General features: G+C 49.7%; 2 protein-coding genes and 1 non-coding gene across 3 annotated transcripts in view; 1 reads left to right on the top strand and 2 right to left on the bottom strand.

Moving 5' to 3' along the window:
* The window catches only part of LOC118145537 (uncharacterized), a 22,543-nt gene extending 4,342 nt beyond the window's left edge, over nucleotides 1-18,201 (bottom strand). Inside the window, exon 1 of the mRNA XM_035263401.3 lies at nucleotides 17,289-18,201. Coding sequence (XP_035119292.1) covers nucleotides 17,289-17,538 — 250 coding nt within the window. The 5' untranslated portion in view covers nucleotides 17,539-18,201. The remainder of the gene's footprint in view (nucleotides 1-17,288) is intronic.
* TRNAS-GCU (transfer RNA serine (anticodon GCU)) lies at nucleotides 17,135-17,216 on the bottom strand. Its single transcript has one exon. It is a non-coding gene; the product is annotated as a tRNA-Ser (tRNA).
* On the top strand, nucleotides 17,690-19,926 carry B4GAT1 (beta-1,4-glucuronyltransferase 1). Its single transcript, XM_035263399.3, has 2 exons — nucleotides 17,690-18,828; nucleotides 19,076-19,926. The coding sequence occupies exons 1-2, from the start codon at nucleotides 17,773-17,775 to the stop codon at nucleotides 19,265-19,267; spliced, it is 1,248 nt and encodes a 415-aa protein (XP_035119290.3). The 5' UTR covers nucleotides 17,690-17,772; the 3' UTR covers nucleotides 19,268-19,926.

The raw sequence follows: 19,926 nt of genomic DNA, 5'->3' as shown, positions 1-19,926 counted from the left end.
CCGGAGGAGGATGAATATGAGCTTGCTAGTCTGAGGTGGAGGAGGGGCAGAAGCAGAGAAGCCACAGAGGAGGTGATCCCCACAGTCCAGCGGGTGGCGACGGGGCATAGACAGTGGCTTAGAGAGGAGGAAGGATACAGGAGACACAAGGGAGGCTGCCTCTATGGAGGCCACCTAACCTTGTGGTTAAGTGCATGCATGCTGACCTAGAGTCCTGGGTTCAAATCCAGACCCTTTTCTTTATGAGTGGAGGCAGCTGGAACCTGCCTGAGCTGGAGTCCTGGAGTGAGACTGGAGCTAGAGCACCAGCTCTGATGATGTTAGGGAGACGGCTGTCAGAGTCCTAGGAGTCTCTTGCAAGACCAGGAGGCCTAGCTGTGCTCTTTGACTGCAATTGTTGGGGCAAGACCCCAGCACTTGATGGATCCCCTTCTCCTTCTCCACCTTCAGAGGAGAGTACAGTTGTTGTTTGTGTACCTAAAAGTTCCCTAGAGGCTGGGTGTAGTGGCTCATGCCCGTAATCCCAGAACATTGAGAGGCAAGGCAGGTGGATCACCTGAGGTCCAGGAGTTCGAGACCAGCCTGACCAACATAGAGAAACCCCATCTCTACTAAAAATACAAAATTAGCCAGGCGTGGTGGTGCATGCCTATAGTCCCAGCTACTCGGGAGGCTGAGGCAGAAGAATCCCTTGAACCTGGGAGGCGGAGGTTGTGGTGAGCCGAGATCACGCTATTGCACTCCAGCCTGGGCAACAGGAAACGAAACTCTGTCTCAAAAAAAAAAAGCTCCCTAGACCTGCCAGATCCACCTGGGACCAGGAAGGCAGATACCCACCTGCCCACCTCACAGGCCAGACAGTTCCAGGAAACCCACTGGGGCCACCGTCACCCACAGCAAGACCAGGGTCAGGCTGGGTAGTGGAGGATGGGGCCCAAAAAGAAGATACTCGCCCCTTGGGTGTCCTTATGATGTCACAACCTGGGATTCCATCTTCCCATCCTCCTTCCCAGTAGACCCAGCGAGACTTTCTTATCAGCTCAGGGTGTAGGGGCTTTGATGCTGGAAATAAATTCTTGGGCTGCTTGGCTACACTTGCCTGCCCCTCGCCTGTCCCTCGCCTGACACCTAGTCCCCAGCTTCTGCCTCCCCATCCTGTCACAGCTCTGCCAAAAGGCCCGGATTCCCTCAGAAGCAGCCAGTTTCCATCAGCAAATACTTGCACTGCACAGGGTACTGGGCTGGGCTCAGTGGACAGACACGTCCTTACCCTCAGGTTGCTGACTGTTTCATGGAAGAGGAAGCTGGTAGTTAGAATTCTACTACATGAGGCCACGCACGGTGGCTCACACCTGTAATCCCAGCACTTTGAGAAGCTAAGGCAGGCGGATCACTTGAGGTCAGGAATTTGAGACCAGACTGGCCAAAATGGTGAAACTCCGTCTCTACTAAAAAAAATACAAAAATTAGCCAGGTGTGGTGGCGAGCACCTGTAATCCCAGTTACCCTGGAGGCCAAGGCAGGAGAATCACTGGAACCCTAGAGATGGAGGCTGCAGTAAGCTTAGATCACGCCACTGCACTCTAGCCTTGGTGACAGAGCAAGACCCCATCTCAGGCACTGTGCCTCACACCTGTAATCCCAGCACTTTGGGAGGCCAAGGTGGGAGGATCACAAGGTCAAGAGATCGAGACCATGCTGGCTAACATGGGGAAACCCTGTTTCTGCCAAAAATACAAAAATTAGCTGGGCATGGTGGCGGGTGCCTGTAGTCCCAGCTATTTGGGAGGCTGAGGCAGGAGAATCATTTGAACCCGGGAGGCAGAGGTTGCAGTGAGCCGAGATCACGCCACTGCATTCCAGCCTGGCAACAGAGTGAGACTCCCTCCATCTCAAAAAAAATGTTTCTACTACATGAAAAGCATTTTACATTTGTTATCTGCTTTTCTACCTGCTTTAACACGTCAGATGTTGTCAGAGTTCAGCCCTTTTTGAGTGGCCCCAGAGGCCTCCCTACCTAACCCTCGTGCCCTGCTTTGTATGGGAATGGCATCTCTGGCCAGGGCTGACTGGACCAGGGCTGGGGTCTGAGCCATAGCAGCCACCCACTGACCAGCAGCCTATGAGGTTGCCTGGTCCAGCTTCCCTGATGAGAGGAACCAATCAGATAATCTCTCTTGGGAGAATGAAGCTACAGCACGAGTGGGGGTTGTCTAGAGGTTACTGGCACATTAGAATAGGTCATAGGCAGGGTCAAGGTCACAGGCAGGGTCATCAGCATAATAGAATGGGGCATTGATATCCTAGATGGAGCCGGTGGCATCCTTGTTCTTCTCTTTCTTTTTCTCAGGATTTCTTGAACTAACTACTGTTGACTGAGGTCACCTGGCTAGACTCCACCCTCCCTTTTTTTTTTTTTTTTTTTGAGATGGAGGCTTGCTCTGTTGCCAGGCTTGAGTGCAGTGGTTTGATCTCGGTTCACTGCAACCTCCACTTCCTGGGTTCGTTATTCTCCTACCTCAGCCTCCTCAGTAACTAGGATTACAGGCATGTGCCACGGTGCCCAGCTAATTTTTTTTGTATTTTTATTAGAGACGGGGTTTCACCATGTTGGCCAGGCCGGTCTTGAACTCCTGACCCCAAGTGATCTGCCCGCCTTGGCCTCCCATAGTGTTGCAATGCCACTGTGCCCCACCTGGACTCCCTTTTCATTGCAGCCCCAAAGAGTTTGTGAAGCAGAAGCTCTGGGCATATCCCATTTTACAGATGAATAAACTGAGGTTCCATAGGGCTTAATATTAATAGAATGTAGGCAAAGGTAGTAAAACAGACAGCCTCAAGGGCCTGTGCCCTTAAAAAAAAAATATTAACAAAAAAAATTTTTTAAATGAAAAAGAAAAAACCAAATTAAAAAAATACTGAAAAAGTGAGCAACAACTGTTGGCACCACCTTTGTGGGAACTCTGGAAGGTAAAGATTTACAACAACCCAGCAAGTGCTGAATCGGGAAAGCGGCAGCTTGAAAATACTGAGTGCTTTGCAGTATTTTACCCGGGCTTGCCCCATCTCCCTTCTGGATTGGGGGTGGTGTGAAGATGGCATTCCCAAGGTGAGAACCTGGCCTTTTTTTTTTTCTTTTTGAGATGGAGTTTCGCTCTTGTTACCCAGGCTGGAGTGCAATGGTGCGATCTCAGCTCACCGCAACCTCCACCTCCTGGGTTCAGGCAATTCTCCTGCCTCAGCCTCCTGAGTAGCTGGGATTACAGGCATGCGCCACTGTGCCCAGCTAATTTTTTGTATTTTTTAGTAGAGACGGGGTTTCACCATGTTGACCAGGATGGTCTCGATCTCTTGACCTCGTGATCCACCCGCCTCGGCCTCCCAAAGTGCTGGGATGTCCTGGCCTTTTTTTCAATACAGCAAAGCAGACTTTGTTCTAGAAAGATTGTACCTATCAGTTCTGGCCTGTGCGAGGGCTACCAAAAGCACCGAAGCCAGACACTTGCTTATGTTTTGCCTAACTCAGAAATCTCTCAGAATGCAAAAGCTTCTACTTAGAAGACAGCTTTCCGAAATACTGAAAGGCAAATGAAAAACCCACTGCTGTCTGGAACAAAGATTGCAGTTTCCATGAACAACAGACAAGCTGAAAGGGTGCAAGGAAAGGCTGGGGAGAGATTCTTTTGGGAACTGAAAAGCTCCCATAAATATCAAGGAATTTAGAAAGCCTTGTACACGCAAGGCAAGATGCATGCTCAGAAAAGACTCAAGAAGTCCAGGCCTGGTGGCTCACGCCTGTAATCCCAGCACTCTGGGAAGCCAAGGCAGGAGGATCCCTTGAGGCCAGAAGTTCAAGACCAGCCGGGGCAACACAGCAAGCAAGACTCCATCTCTACTAAAATAAAATAAAATAGCAAGGCACATGGTGGTACGTGCCTGTAGTCTTAGCTACTTGGAAGGCTGAGGCAGGAGAATCATTTGAGGCCAGGAGTTCAAGCTTGCAGCGAGTTGTGATTGCGCCACTGCACTTCAGTCTGGGCAACAGAACGAGACCCTATCTTTTCAAAAAGGAAGGCATTAATGGAGGAAATGAAGAATGAAAAGATACAAGACATGTAGAAAACAAATAGCAAAATGGCCTAAGTCTTCCCTTATCAGTAATTACTTTTTTTCTTTTTTTGAAACAGAGTCTCACTCTGTTGCCCAGGCTGGAGTACAATGGTGCAATCTTGGCTCACTGCAACCTCAGCCTTGCGGGTTCAGGCAATTCCCCTGCCTCAGCCTCCAGCTCAGAGAAGCTGAGTAACTGAGACTACAGGTGTGTGCCACCACACCAGGCTACTTTTTGTATTTTTAGTAGAGACAGGGTTTCACCATGTTGGTCAGGCTGATCTCGAACTCCTGGCTTTAAGTGATCCGCCCACCTCAGCCTCCCAAAGTGCTGGGATTACAGATGTGAGCCGCCATGCCGGCCTCAGTAATTACTTTAAATGAAAATGACTCAACTCTCTAATTAAAAGGTGAGATTGTCAGAATGGATTAAAAACGTTGTTTGTTTGTTTTTAGAGACAGGATCTCACTAAGTTGCCGGCTGCTCTCCAGCTCCTAAAGCTCAAGCCATCCTCCTGCCTCGGCCTCCCAAAGTGGAGGGATTGCAGGTGTAAACACTGTGCCTGGCCCAACAATGGATCTTAAACAGCCATCTTCCTGCCTCGGCCTCCCAAAGTGCTGGGATTGCAGGTATAAAACACTGTGCCTGGCCGAAGAATGGATCTTAAACATGATTTGACTGGGGCTGGGTGGGGTAGTCACGCCTGTAATCCCAATGCTTCGGGAGGCTGAGGTGGGTCGATCACCTGAGGTTGGGAGTTCGAGACCAGCCTGACCAATATGGAGAAACCCTGTCTCTATTAAAAATACAGAATTAGCTAGGTTTGGTGGCGCATGCCTGTAATCCCAGCTACTCGGGAGGCTGAGGCAGGAAACTCACTTGAACCCAGGAGGTGGGGGTTGCAGTGAGCAGAGATCACACCATTACACTCCAGCCTGGCAACAAAAGCAAAACTCCATCTCAAAAAACAAACAAAAGATTTGACTGCATGCAGTGGCTCAGGCCTATAATCCCAGCACTTTCAGAGGCCAAAGAGGGCAGAATTGCTTTAGCCCAGGAATTCAAGACCAGCCTGGGCAACAATGCAAGACCTAATCTCTACAAAAAAAATTTTAAACTTGGCTGGGCGCTGTGGCTCATATCTGTAATCCCAGCACTTTGGGAGGCTGAGGTGGGCGGATCACCTGAAGTCAGGAGTTTGAGACCAGACAGGCCAACATGGTGAAAGCCCGTCTCTGGTAAAATTACAAAAATTAACTGAGTGTGGTGGTGCACACCTGTAATCCCACCTACTCAGGAGGCTGAGGCAGGAGGATTGCTTGAACCTAGGAGGTGGAGGTTGTAGTAAACTGAGATGGCACCACTCACTCCAGCCTGGGTGACAGAGCAAGACTCTATCTCAAAAATAAAAAAGGCTGGGTGTGGTGGCTCATGCGTATAATCCCAGCACTTTGGGGTGGTTCATGCCTGTAATCCCAGTACTTTGGGGTGGCTCATGCCTGTAATCCCAGCATTTGGGGGTGGCTCATGCCTGTAATTCCAGCACTTGGGGGTGGCTCATGCCTGTAATCCCAGCACTTGGGGGTGGCTCATGCCTGTAATCCCAGCACTTGGGGGTGGCTCATGCCTGTAATCCCAGCACTTGGGGGTGGCTCATGCCTGTAATCCCAGCACTTTGGGGTGGCTCATGCCTGTAATCCCAGCACTTGGGGGTGGCTCATGCCTGTAATCCCAGCACTTGGGGGTGGCTCATGCCTATAATCCCAGAACTTGGGGGTGGCTCATGCCTGTAATCCCAGCACTTTGGGGTGGCTCATGCCTGTAATCCCAGCACTTTGGGAGACCAAGACGGGCAGATCACTTGAGGTCAGAATTTCGAGACCAACCTGGGAAACATGGTGAAACTCTGTCTCTACTAAAAATATAAAAATTAGCCAGGCGTGGTGACACATGCCTGTAATCCCAGCTACTCAGGAGGCTAAGGCACAAGAATTGCTTAACTCAGGAAGCAGAGATTGCAGTGAGCCAAGATCATGCTACCACACTCCAGCCTGGGAAACAGAGCAAGACTGTCTCAAAAAAAGAAAAACATCAATCAATATAATACACCACATTAATAGAATGAAGGGGAAAACATCACATGATTACCTCAATTTATGAACAAAAAGCAGGTGACAAGGTCAAACATGATTTCAAAATAAAAAAGTAGCCGGGCATGGTGGCATGCACCCAGGTACTCAGGAGGCTGAGGCAGGAGAATCGCTTAACCTGGGTTGGGGACGGAGGCTGAGATCACACCACTTCACTCCAGCCTGGGCAAAAGAGCAAAACTCCATCTCAAAAAAAAAAAAATTCAGTTATATTTCTATACACTAACAATGTTAACAACCTGAAAAGGAAATTAAGAAAACAATTCCATTTATGATAGGATACAAAAGAATAAAATACCTAGGAACAATTAACCCAGGAAGTAAAAAACTTGTCCACTAAAAATTACAAAACCTTGGCCATGCTCAGTGGCTCACGCCTGTAATCCTGGCACTTCAAGAGCCTGAGGCAGGCAGATCACCTAAGCTCAACAGTTCAAGACCAGCATGGTCAATGTGGTAAAAACCCTCTACTAAAATACAAAAAATTAGCTAGGCCTGTTGGCACATGCCTATAATCCCAGCTACTTGGAAGCCTGAGGCATGAGAATCACTTGAACTACAGTGAGTGGAGATCATGCCACTGCACTCCAGCCTGGGCAACAGAGTGAGATTCTGTCTCAAGAAGAAAAGAAGAAGAAGAAGAAGAAGAGGAGGAGGAGGAGGAGGAGGAGGAGGAGGAGGAGGAGGGTGGGGGAGGGGGAGGAAGAAGAAGAAAATCACAAAACATTACTGAAATTAAAAGTTTTTTTTGCTAGGCACAGTGGCTCACGCCTGTAATCCCAGCACTTTGGGAGGCTGAGGCAGGCAGATCACGAGGTCAGGAGTTCAAGACCAGCCTGACCAACATAGTGAAACCCTGTCGCTACTAAAAATACAAAACATTAGCCTGGTATGGTGGCAGGCACCTGTAATCCCAGCTACTCAGGACGCTAAGGTGAGATAATTTCTTGAACCTGGGAGGTGGAGGTTTCAGTGAGCCGAGATCCTGCCATTGCACTCTAGCCTGGGCGACAATGAGACTCAAAAAACAAAAAAAAAAAAAGATTTTTTTGAGACGGGGTCTCACTCTGTCACCCAGCTTGGAGTGCAGTGGCCCAATCATGGCTCACTGCAGCCTTGACCTCCCGGGCTCAGGCAATCCTCCCTCCTCAGCCTCCTGGGTAGCTGAAACTACCATGCCCAGCTATTTCAAAAAAATTTTTTTTTTTTTGTAGAGCTGGTATCTCAATGTGTTGCCCAGGCTGTGCTGAAATAAATTAAAGAAGACCTAAAGAAATGAAAAGATATTCTGTGTTCACGGATCAGAAGATGTACATTGTTAAGATGGCAATACTACCCAAAGTGATATACAGATTCAGTGCAATCTCTATCAAACTTCCTGCCAAGCACAGTGGTACATGCCTGTAGTCTCAGCTACTCAGGAAGCTGAAGTGGAAGAATAGCTTGAGCTCAAGCTTGACACCAGCCTGGGGCAATATAGTGAGATCCTGTCACTTAAAAAGAAAAGAAAAATCTATCCTTAAATTCATATGGAATTGCAAGTAACCCTAAATAACTAAAATAATATTGAAAAAGAGAACAAAGCTGGATGGAAGACTCACACTTCCCAATGTCAAAACTCACTCTGAAGCTGCAGGAATCCAAACAGTCTGGTGCTGACATAAGGATGAACATGTGGTCCAATGGAATAGAAATGAGGCACCAGAAACAAACCCTCTTTGGCTAATCAATTTTTGACAAAAATTCTAAGGCTGTTCAATGGGGAAAGACAGTCTAACAAATCTGGACCCCTAATCTACACCATATGAAACTAACTCAAAACAGATAAGTGACCTATAGTATAGGACCTAAAACTACAAGACTCTTAGAAGAAAATGTAGGGGCAAATCTTCATTACTTTGGATTTGGCAATGAATTCTCAAATATGACACCAAAGTCATGAGCAACGGAAAAAAAAAAAAAGAAAAATTGGAACTTCATGAGAATTTTTTCTTTTTGAGACAGTCTCATTCTTTTGCCCAGTCTGGAGTGTAGTGGCACAATCTCTGCTCACTGTAACTTCTGCATCTCAGGTTCAAGCGATCCCCCACCCCAGCCTCCCAAGTTGCTGGGACTACAGGCCCATGCCATCATGCCAGCTAAATTTTGTTGTTTGTTTGTTTGTTTGTTTTGAGATAGAGTTTCACTCTTGTTGTCCAGACTAGAGTGCAGTAGCGCAATCTCGGCTCACTGCAACCTCTGCCTCCCAGGTTCTACCAATTCCCCTGCCTCAGCATCTCAAGTAGCTGGGATTACAGACATGCACCACCACACCCAGCTAATTTTGTATTTTTAGTAGAGATGGGGTTTTGCCATGTTGGCCAGGCTTGTCTCGAACTCCTGATCTCAAGTGGTCTGCCTGCTTTGGCCTCCCAAAGTGCTGGAATTACAGACATGAGCTACCAGGCCCAGCCCCAGTTATAGTAATTTTTTAACGAAAATAAGTTTTAGCAAGAATGTGGAGACATTAGAACCCCTATACATTGCCGGTTAGAATATAAAATGGTACAACTGCCATGAGAAACAGTCTGGCAGTTCCTCAAAAAATTAAACGTACAGCTACCATATGACCAAGCAATTCCTATGCTAAGTGAAAGAAGCCAGACATAAAAGATCATATATTGTATGATTTCATGTATTTGAAATATTCAGAATAGGCAAATCCACAGAGACAGGAAGCAGATTAATGTTGATGGGGAGTGGGGAAGGGGAATTGGGGAAGAACTATTAATGGGCATGGGGTTTTCTTTTTTGTTTTTTTTCTCCAAATGGTCAGGCAACTGGAGGTTGGGGTTTTTTCTTTGGGGTGGTGGAAATGTTCTGGTACGTGATAAATGCAGTAGCTGTACAACACTGTGAATATACTAAATGAATATTTAGTGAATATACTAAATGCCACGGCAGTGCACACTTTAAAACGGTTAATTTCAAGTTATGCGCATAACTTCAATTGTTTTAAAAAATTATTTAAAAAAAAAGTACCTTACTTAAGACCACACAGCAGAGTCAGAGTCCATCTTCAGAACCCACACTCTGCCTGTCCTGCTTCCCAAGAAAAGTACCTCCAGAGGCCAGGCGCAGTGACTCATGCCCGTAATCCCAGCACTTTGGGAGGCCAAGGCAGGCGGATCATGAGGTCAGATTAAGACCATCCTGGCCAACTGGTAAAACCCCATCTCTACTAAAATACAAAAAGTTAGCCAGGCATGGTGGTGTGCACCTGAAATCCCAGCTACTCGGGAGGCTGAGGCAGGGGAATCACTTGAACCTGGGAGGCGGAGGTTGCAGTGAGCAGAGATCGCACCACTGCACTCCAGCATGGAGCCAGAGCAAGACTCTGTCTCAAAAAAATAAAAAAAAAGAAAGAAACGAAACTCCAGAGACCCAAGGCTGCCATGGAGGACAGTAGACCAGTAGCCAAGCATGAACTTGCTTGGTTAAGACAATAATTCCATCCTTCTGGCACTTGGAGGCAGGGGACTCCCTCCAGGCTGAAGGCAGCTCTGGAGCTACCGAAGCCAGGCCATGAAGCCCATGTAGTTGGGGGCCTAGGGAGGGGGCAAGCCCTCGGGAGGAGGGAGAAAGATGTGAGCGGTGAACAGACCTCACATTAGGGGCAGTTGGAAAAACTCAGGGTGGGCAAAGCCCTTAGCTGGGGCTGACATGATGGGGCCTTAGGAAACTAAAGTCATTGGCCTTAACCTTGGGACAAGTGAAGGGTCTGATTATATCTTTTAGGCCTCAATCAAGCCTTCAACTGACTTGGAACAGAACCCTGTTAAAACTGCAGCTGGGGCTGGGCACGGTGGCTCACACCTGTAATCTCAGCACTTTGGGAGGCCGAGGTTGGCGGATCAACTGAGGTCAGGAGTTTCAGACCAGCCTGACCAACATGGAGAAAGCCTGTCTCTTGAATAATAAAAAAAAAAAAAAATTGGCTGGGTGCGGTGGCTCAAGCCTGTAATCCCAGCACTTTGGGAGGCCGAGGCGGGTGGATCATGAGGTCAAGAGATCGAGACCATCCTGGTCAACATGGTGAAACCCATCTCTATTAAAAATACAAAAAATTAGCTGGGCATAGAGGCACGTGCCTGTAATCCCAGCTACTCAGGAGGCTGAGGCAGGAGAATTGCCTGAACCCAGGAGGTGGAGGTTGCGGTGAGCCGAGATCACGCCATTGCACTCCAGCCTGGGTAACAAGAGGGAAACTCCGTCTCAAAGAAAAAAAAAATTAAGCAGACATGGTGGCACACATCTGTAGTCCCAGCTACTTGGGATGCTGAGCGGGAGAATCGCTTAAACCTGGGAGGTGGAGGTTGCAGTGAGCCGAGATCACGCCATTGCACTCCAGCCTGGGTGACAAAGCAAGACTCTGTCTCGGGGCGTGGGGGGGAACCTGCAGCTGGCAGATGCCCAATCTGGGACTGTACTGATTCAGTTCTTAAGGGGTGGGTGGTTGTAGGTCTAGGTAGCAGAAAGCAGCCTGGGAAGGGGACGCAGGGTGGAATCTCGGGTGAGTCTCGGGTCTGGCAGGAGCTGTGGGAGGTAAGTGGGAGGAGCCCAGTGCTCTGTGTAGCAGTAGAGTCTCTTGATGGTTACTTTTATTTGTCAAGTTGGTTAGGTCTAATATCAGTTTAGATATCATTATTAAGGTATTTTTGAAGAAAAAATTTACATTTAAATCAGTAGACTTTACTCTAAGTCTACCTTCTCCAAAGGAGAAAATCCAGTTATTTTCTCTCTAGTCTCACACTCAATAGAACACTTCACTTCTGGTCACCAAACTGTGTGGGGATTCCTCCCCAAAAACCATCCAAGCAATTCTTCAGTGGACACCAACTGGGTCCTATCATTCAATTCCAATCTGATATTATTTACCAGGAGACAGTGTCAGATCCCATGGGTTGAGGGCTCCGTCCAACACACCTGCTCCACTTCAGATGCCAATTGCACAAAGTAGGTTGTTGCTTACTTTTTTTTTTTTTGAGATGGAGTTTCGCTCTTGTTATCCAGGATGGAGTGCAATGGCGTGATCTTGGTTCACTGCAGCCTCCACCTCCTGGGTTCAAGCAATTCTCCTGCCTCAGCATCCTGAGTAGGTAGGATTACAGGCAGTTGCCACCATGCCCAGCTAATTTTTTGTATTTTAGTAGAGACAGGATTTTGCCATGTTGGCCAGGTTGGTCTCAAACTTCTCGCTTCAGGTGATCCACCTGCCTTGACCTCCCTGAAGTACTGAGATTACAGGCGTGAGCCACCGTATCCGGCCAGTCGCTTACACTCTGACCAACCAGATATAAAACCAAGTTCCTGCCGGGCATGGTGGCTCACACCTGTAATCCCAGCACTTTGGGAGGCCGAGGCAGGTGGATCACCTGAGGTCAGGAGTTCAAGACTAGCCTGGCCAACAGACCAAAACCCTGTCTCTGCTAAAAATACAAAAAAAAAAAAAAAATTAGCCAGGCATGGTGGCACACACCTGTAATCCCAGCTACCTGAGAGACTGAGGCAAGAGAACTGCTTGAATTGCAGTGAGCCGAGATTGCATCACTGCACTTCAGCCTAGGCGACAAAGCAAGACTCTGTCTCAGAAAAAATAAAAAAATAAAATAAAATAAAATAAAACCTAGTTGCCCTGACTCCTTCCTCAGGTTTAATTTGCTAGAGTTCCCAGAATTCAGGAAACCACGTATGTCTATTCATTCATTATAAAGAACGTTACAAAGGATACAGATGAACGGCCAGATGGAAGAGGTGCACAGGGCAGGGTGTGAGGGGCAGGGTGCAGAGCTTCTGGACCGCCTCTGGACACACTACCCTCCAGGAACCTCCAGGTGTTCTGCTATCTGGAAGCTCTCCAAACCCGGTCCTTCTGGGGTTTCACGGAGCCTTTATTACTTTAGCATAATTGACTACATCATTGGCCACTGGTGATATATTCAACTTTCAGCCTGTCTCTTCCTCCCCAGAGCTCAGAGGATGGGGCTGAAAGTTCCAACTCTCTAATCACAGGGTTGGTTCCTCTGGCAACCAGATCCCACCCTGAGGCTATTCAGGAGTCCACGAAGACTTGCATCATTAGAATAAAAGATACTTCTATCACCCAGGAAATTTCAAGGGATTTAGGAACTCTGTGTTAGGAACTGGAGAGAGAGAGGAAACTTGTATTTCTTTTTGTTTGTTTGTTTTTGAGACAGCGTCTTGCCTTGTTGTCCAGGCTGGAGTGAAATGGCATGATCACAGCTTGCTGTAACCTTGAATTCCTGGGCTCAACTGATCCTACCATTTCAGCCTCCCGAGTAGCTTGGACTACTGGTGAGCACCACCATACTCGGCTAATTTTTTAAAAATTTTATAGAAATGGGGTCTCACCATGTTGCCCAGGCTGGTCTCAAACTTCTGGGCTCAAGCGATCTTCCCACCTCAATCTCCCAAAGTGCTGGGATTACAGGCATAAGCCACTGTGCCTGGCCATGGCCATTTATTATTTTATAATAGCACGACCTTCCATAATGTGGGTGGGTCTCATCCAATTAGTTGAAGTCCTTAATGGAAAAAGACATAGAGGGAATTCTGCCTCTAGACTGCCTTTTTTAGTGAGATAGGGTTTCACTTTGTCACCCAGGCTGGAGTACAGTGGTTCGATCACAGCTCACTGCAGCCTCAACTTCCTGGGTTCACAATCCTCCCACCTCAGCCTCCTGAGTAGCTGGGACTATAGGCATGTGCCACCATGCCTGGCTAATTTTTGTTTTGTATTTTCATAGAGACAGGGTTTCACCATGTTGCCCAGGTTGGTCTCAAATTCCTGGCTCCAAGCAATCTGCCTGCCTTGGCCTCCCAAAGTGCTGGGATTAGAGGTGTGAGCCACCACTCCTGGCTAGACTGCCTTTTAACTTGAGCTGCAACATCCAATTCTCCCTAGGTCTCCAGCCTGCCCTGTGGAATTTGGACTTGCCAGTCCCTATAATCACATGAGCCAATTCCTCAAAATCAATCACTCTTTCCTGCTCTCTTTCTGTCACATGTATACACACACACACACACACACATACACACACACCATTGTTTCTCTGGAGAACTCTAACACAAGTCTCTCTGGAAAGAGCCCAGGGATGCCCTGCCATCTGGCCTGTAATAAAGGCAACAGCAGATCCCTTGTTAATAGTTATTAACACCATTTTTTGTTTGTTTGTTTGAGACAAGGTCTCACTCGGGTGAGAGCCACCACACCTGGCTATACTGGTCTTTGAATCTCCCACTCCCCTCTTTGTTACAGACGGTCCCTCTTCCCAGCCAGGTGCTTCTACCCACAGCAGCAGATTTCTGCCACCTCTGGGCCTTCCATGTGGCTTTCTCTGATCTTGACATCACACCAAGGCCCAGTCACCATTTTACAGTGTCCCCTTAGACTAGGGTCTCTGGAGACACTTCACTTCATAAGCATCTTTTTTTTTTAAAGACAGAGTCTCATGTCTTGTACTATCGCCCAGGCTAGAGCGATCTTGGCTCACTGCAAGGTCAGTCTCGAACTCTCTGCCTCTTGGGTTCAAGTGATTCTCCTGCCTCAGCCTCCTGAGTGGCTGGGATTACAGGTGCGCACCACCACACCCAGCTAATTTTTGTTTGTATTTTTAGTGGAGACAGGGTTTCACTATGTTGGCCAGGCTGGTCTCAAACTCCTGACCTCATGATCTGCCCACCTCGGCCTCCCAAAGTGCTGGGATTACAGGCGTAAACGACATGCCCGGCCCATAAGCATCTTATCTATTCATTCAACGAATATGTATTGATGATGCCTGCTGTGCGGCTAACACTGTAGTCGGGGGCTGAGGGCAGAGGCGCAGGCGAACCTTCTTTGAGGTAGTAAATGGGCATGTATGAGCACTGCAGATGAAACTCACATGCTCAAAGGGCCACGGGCAGACAAAGAAGGGCAGGGTTGGCATTTTGGCAAAGAGAAGACTGTTTACAAAGTGGGGGCCACTCTGGTGCTGTGGCCAATTGTCACCCTGGAGGGATGCAGGCCAGTCATTGCCAGATCTTCCAAACTTTAAAATAAAAGGTAGGCCTGGCTCAGTGGCTCATGCCTATAATCCCAGCACTTTGGGAGGCCAAGATGGGTGGATCTCTTGAGCCCAGAAGTTTGAGACCAGCCTGGGAAACACAGCAAAACCCCATCTTTACAAAAAGTACCAAAAAGTAGCCAGGTGTGTTAGCACACACCTGTAGTCCCAGTAACTCAGGAGGCTGAGGTGGGAGAATCACCTAAGCCCAGGAGGTTGAGGCTGCGGTAACCATGATCATGCCACTGTACTCCAGTGTGGGCAGTGGAGACTCTGTCTTAAAAATCAAGTGAAATAAAATGATTAGCCATGCATGGTGTCATACACCTGTAGTCCCAACTACTTGGAAAGGTCCCAGCCTGGTGAGGTTGAGGCCATGGTGAGCCATGATTGCAGACCTATACTCCAGCCTGGACGATAGAGTGAGACCCCATCTCAAATAAATAGATAAATAAATAAAAGGCAGAAAGGTGGATTTTACATGAAATTGGATTCACCAAAGTTAACTATTAACATGATTCAAACACTTTTCTTTTCTTTCTTTTTTTTTTGAGACAGAGTCTTGCTTGTTGCCCAGGGAGGAATACAATGGCACGATCTCAGCTCACTGCAACGTCTGCCTCCCGGGTTCAAGCAATGCTGCTGTCTCAGCCTCCTGAGTAGCTGGGATTACGGGAGCATGCCACTGCACCCGGCTAATTTTTGTATTTTTAGTAGAGACGGGGGTTTTACCATGTTGGTCAGGCTGGTCTCAAACTCCTGACCTCATGATCTGCCCACTTCGGCCTTCCAAGTGCTGGGATTACAGCTGTGAGCCACCACCCCCCACCACATTTTTCTTTTCTAATAGAGATGGTGGTGGGGGGGGGTCTCACTATGTTCACCAGGCCAGTCTCGAACTCTTGGCCTCAAGTGATCCTCCTGCCTCGGCCTCCCAAAGCATTGAGATTACAGGCATGAGCCACCAAGCCTGGCCCAAAATGACTTTTTCTTTTTCGTTTTTTGAGACCGAGTCTCTCTTTTGTTGCCCAGGCTGGAGTGTAATGGCACTATCTTGGCTCATTGCAACCTCTGCCTCCAGGGTTCAAGTGATTCTCCTGCCTCCGCCTCCCGAGTAGCTGAGATTACAGGCCAGCACCTCCATGCCCAGCTAATTTTTGTATTTTGGCATTTTTAGTAGAGACAGGGTTTTACCATGTTGGCCAGGTTGGTCTTGAACTCCTGACCAGGAGTGATCCACCTGCCTCAGCCTCCCAAAATGCTGGGATTTACAGGCATGAGCCACTGCGCCCTGCCCCAAACTGATATTTTAAAACACTAAGGAGGCTGGGCACAGTGGCTCACACCTGTAATCCCAGCACTTTGAGAAGCCAAGGGGGGCAGATCACTTGAGGCCAGGACTTTGAGACCAGCCTGGCCAACATGGTGAAACCCCGTCTCTACTAAAAATACCAAAAAATTAGGTGGGTATGGCGGTGCTTGCCTGTAATCTCACTACTCACGAGGCTGAGGAAGGAGAATCACTGGAACCCAGGAGGCAGATGTTGCAGTAAGCTGAGATCGTGCCACTGCACTCCAGCCTGGGTGATAGAGGGAGACTCTGTCTTAAAAAAATAATAATAGGGCCAGTTGTGGTGGCTCACACCTGTAATCCCAGCACTTTGGGAGGTCAAGCGGGGTTGGTGGATCACCTGAGGTCAGGAGGTTGAGACCAGCCTGGCTAACATGGCAAAATCCCGTCTTTACTAAAAAAAAAAAAAAAATATATATATATATATATGCAAAAAGCCAGGAATGGTGGTGCACACCTCTAATCCCAGCTACTCAGGAGGCTGAGGCAGGAGAATCGCTTAAACCCAGGAGGCAGAGGTTGCAGGGAGCCAAGATCATGCCACTGCACTCCAGCCTGGACAACAAGAGCGAAACTCCATCTCAAAAAAGGCCAGGCACGGTGGCTCACGCCTGTAATCCCAGCACTTTGGGAGGCCGAGGCGGGTGGATCACGAGGTGAAGAGATCGAGACCATCCTGGTCAACATGGTGAAACCCCGTCTCTACTAAAAATATAAAAACTTAGCTGGGCATGGTGGCACGTGCCTGTAATCCCAGCTACTCAGGAGGCTGAGGCAGGAGAATTGCCTGAACCCAGGAGGTGGAGGTTGCGGTGAGCCGAGATCGCGCCATTGCACTCCAGCCTGGGTAACAAGAGCGAAACTCCGTCTCAAAAAAAAAGAATTTGTGTGTGTTGGGGCGGGCGGAGGGGGCATGTGGACACAAGGTCTCTGCCCTGGGAGAAGTGCTGGGGAGTGGGAGAAATCCACAGGCTGAGTGGAGTAACAATTTAAATGATCAAACACCACTACCACCCTTCCCCCAACCCCAAGTACCACTACTTCGGACAGGGAGCTACCCCAACTTCGCACTGGCCAGAATCCCAGTTCTAGTCTTTTCTGTGCCACCAACCCCTGGGCCCTCTTTATAAAGAGAAAGAAAACACCTTTGGTTTTTTGTCCATTTGTAGCCCAGAGCTACAGACACCTGCAGTAGGAGCAGGCAGGAGATGCGTGGTGGATAGACCAGAGAGACTTGGGATAGAATTCCACTCTCACCCCCAGTTTAGTTTTCGTCAGCTTGCTGCTCTAAACAGGCAGAATGTGAAAATTAAGATGCCTTCCCCACTCGCACCCCCAGTTCAGTTTTCTCTAGCTTGCTGCTCCAAACAGGCAGAAGTGAAAATTTAGGTGCTTTTTCCCCCCTATAAAATAGGGCCGACGAGGATGGGATTCGAACCCACGCGTGCAAAGCACAATGGATTAGCAGTCCATCGCCTTAACCACTCGGCCACCTCGTCCTACGTGGAACAGCTCTTTCCACATTCCCTTATCTCTCATCTCCTCCGCACCTTCCGAGCACTGCCACCCACCTGGCAACGCCAACCTCCTCGGACCCGGGGAAAAGAGAAGCCGCGGGAGGAAAGGAGCGTTTTGATTTCCTTTCAGCCGGGAGCCCGCGCCATCCTTCACCATGCTGCAGCCGAGCTCTGCCGCGGGTTCCTCAGAGTCCGGCCGAGCGCGCCAGACGTTCAGGGCGCGCTCGGTCCGGGGTGCGCGCGCCGGCGGGGAAGAAGGAGCGCGCGTCCCGGGAAGCCGGCGGGGCCCGGGCGGGCGGGACATCTGCACCGCGCGCGGCCGGGCGGTGAGGCCGTGGCTCCTCCCCCCTCGCAGGGGGCGAGCTGGCGCTTCTGGGGCTGGGGGCGGTGGCAGGCGGCGGGCGGGGCGGTGCGCGGGGCTCGGCTAGCCTCGGCTCGTCTCGGCTGCGCTCGGCAGGCTGCGGTAAATCCGGGCTTGCGGCGGTTGGCGTAGTCTGTGGCCGGTGGTCTTTGCTGCGCGCCCCGAGCCCGGAGAACCATGCAGATGTCCTACGCCATCCGGTGCGCCTTCTACCAGCTGCTGCTGGCCGCGCTCATGCTGGTGGCGATGCTGCAGCTGCTCTACCTGTCGCTGCTGTCCGGACTACATGGGCAGGAGGAGCAAGACCAATATTTTGAGTTCTTTCCCCCGTCCCCACGGTCCGTGGACCAGGTCAAGGCCCAGCTCCGCACAGCGCTGGCCTCCGGAGGCGTCCTGGACGCCAGCGGCGATTACCGCGTCTACAGGGGCCTGCTGAAGACGACCCTGGACCCCAACGATGTGATCCTGGCCACGCACGCCAGCGTGGACAACCTGCTGCACCTGTCGGGTCTGCTGGAGCGCTGGGAGGGCCCGCTGTCCGTGTCGGTGTTCGCGGCCACCAAGGAGGAGGCGCAGCTGGCCACGGTGCTGGCCTACGCGCTAAGCAGCCACTGTCCCGACATGCGCGCCAGGGTTGCCATGCACCTCGTGTGCCCCTCGCGTTACGAGGCAGCTGTGCCTGACCCCCGGGAGCCAGGGGAGTTTGCCCTGCTGCGGTCCTGTCAGGAGGTCTTTGACAAGCTAGCCAGGGTGGCACAGCCCGGGATTAATTATGCGCTAGGCACCAATGTCTCCTACCCTAATAATCTGCTGAGGAATTTGGCTCGTGAGGGGGCCAACTATGCCCTGGTGATCGATGTGGACATGGTGCCCAGCGAGGGACTGTGGAGAGGCCTGCGGGAAATGCTGGATCAGAGCAACCAGTGGGGAGGCACCGCGCTCGTCGTGCCTGCCTTCGAGATCCGACGAGCCCGCCGCATGCCCATGAACAAAAACGAGCTGGTGCAGCTCTACCAGGTGGGCGAGGTTCGGCCCTTCTATTATGGGCTGTGCACCCCCTGCCAGGCACCCACCAATTATTCCCGTTGGGTCAACCTGCCAGAAGAGAGCCTGCTGCGGCCTGCCTACGTGGTGCCTTGGCAGGACCCCTGGGAGCCATTCTACGTGGCAGGAGGCAAGGTGCCCACCTTTGACGAGCGCTTTCGGCAGTACGGCTTCAACCGAATCAGCCAGGTGCTCATAAGGGAGAGGGCAGGGGTTGGGGCAGGAGGGGTGGTGGGATCAGGGAGTTACGAGGAGTGGCCCTGGATGGAAAAGAGGCAGTGAAGCAGGAGGGATCATAGTTTAGTAGGTGAGTGGATAGTATGGAAGATCCAGGATGCTTCCAGAGGGGTGAGGATGCTGGACTGTGGCTTGAGGGAAGTCAGTCTCAGCCCTGTAAATGTCATCAAATTTTGCTGACCCGTCTTTCCCCCTACAGGCCTGCGAGCTGCACATGGTGGGGTTTGATTTTGAGGTCCTGAACGAAGGTTTCTTGGTTCATAAGGGCTTCAAAGAAGCGTTGAAGTTCCATCCCCAAAAGGAGGCTGAAAATCAGCACAATAAGATCCTTTATCGCCAGTTCAAACAGGAGTTGAAGGCCAAGTACCCCAACTCTCCCCGACGCTGCTGAGCCCTTCCCTCCCCTGGTCTGAGAAGTTAGCCTCTTGGCTCCTCAGGCCACCCTTAGGCCTGACTGGGGTAAGAAATGTGACTCTACTTTACAGAGGTAGCTGTGGTGTTGAAACACTGGACTTGAATATGGGGTGCTGGGATTTAGTCCTAGCTTTACCACTAACTAGCTGTGTGGCCTTGAGTAAATCCCGTTACCTCTCTGGGCCTCAGTTACCCTGTCTGTAAAAAGGGAGGTGAAAATACCTACCTCACAGAACTGTTGGGAGGCTCAGATGAGACGCTATATGTGAAAACATTCTGTAAGCTTCGTACAAATGTGAAGTATTAATATTATCACAGTATTATTATTATTGTTATTAACAATCTTGGGTGGGTAGGAGAGCAAAAAGTATGAATGGGATGGAGCTAAGAAGGCTGAGTACTTAATGAAATGGACTTTTTGGAAAGAAATCAGATGAAGGCATAAAATTTAGTTCTTAGCTCTTGGGCAGAAGCCTAAAATTCCTGGTTCTCTCAGGCCTTCGGCCTCAGGAGCTCTGAAGGAGGGCAGGGTCTGCAGGCCCCATGGGTGACAGCCTCAGATCTGTCCCTTCAACAGGCCGGGCTGAGTATGTGCCTACCGATGACAATGTGTAAATAAATGAGTGTTCACACCCA

The sequence above is a fragment of the Callithrix jacchus genome, chromosome 10, assembly GCF_049354715.1.
Source record: "Callithrix jacchus isolate 240 chromosome 10, calJac240_pri, whole genome shotgun sequence".
NCBI lineage: Eukaryota > Metazoa > Chordata > Mammalia > Primates > Cebidae > Callithrix > Callithrix jacchus.
This window is presented reverse-complemented; position numbering and strand designations above follow the sequence as displayed.

What these genes read in the sequence shown, in the direction of transcription:
- B4GAT1 (XM_035263399.3), top strand. Translation starts at nt 17,773, where the DNA reads ATGCAGATGTCCTACGCCATCCGGTGCGCCTTCTACCAGCTGCTGCTG. An exon ending in GCTTCAACCGAATCAGCCAG is followed by an intron (nt 18,829 to 19,075) that starts GTGCTCATAAGG and finishes TTCCCCCTACAG; the next exon opens with GCCTGCGAGCTGCACATGGT.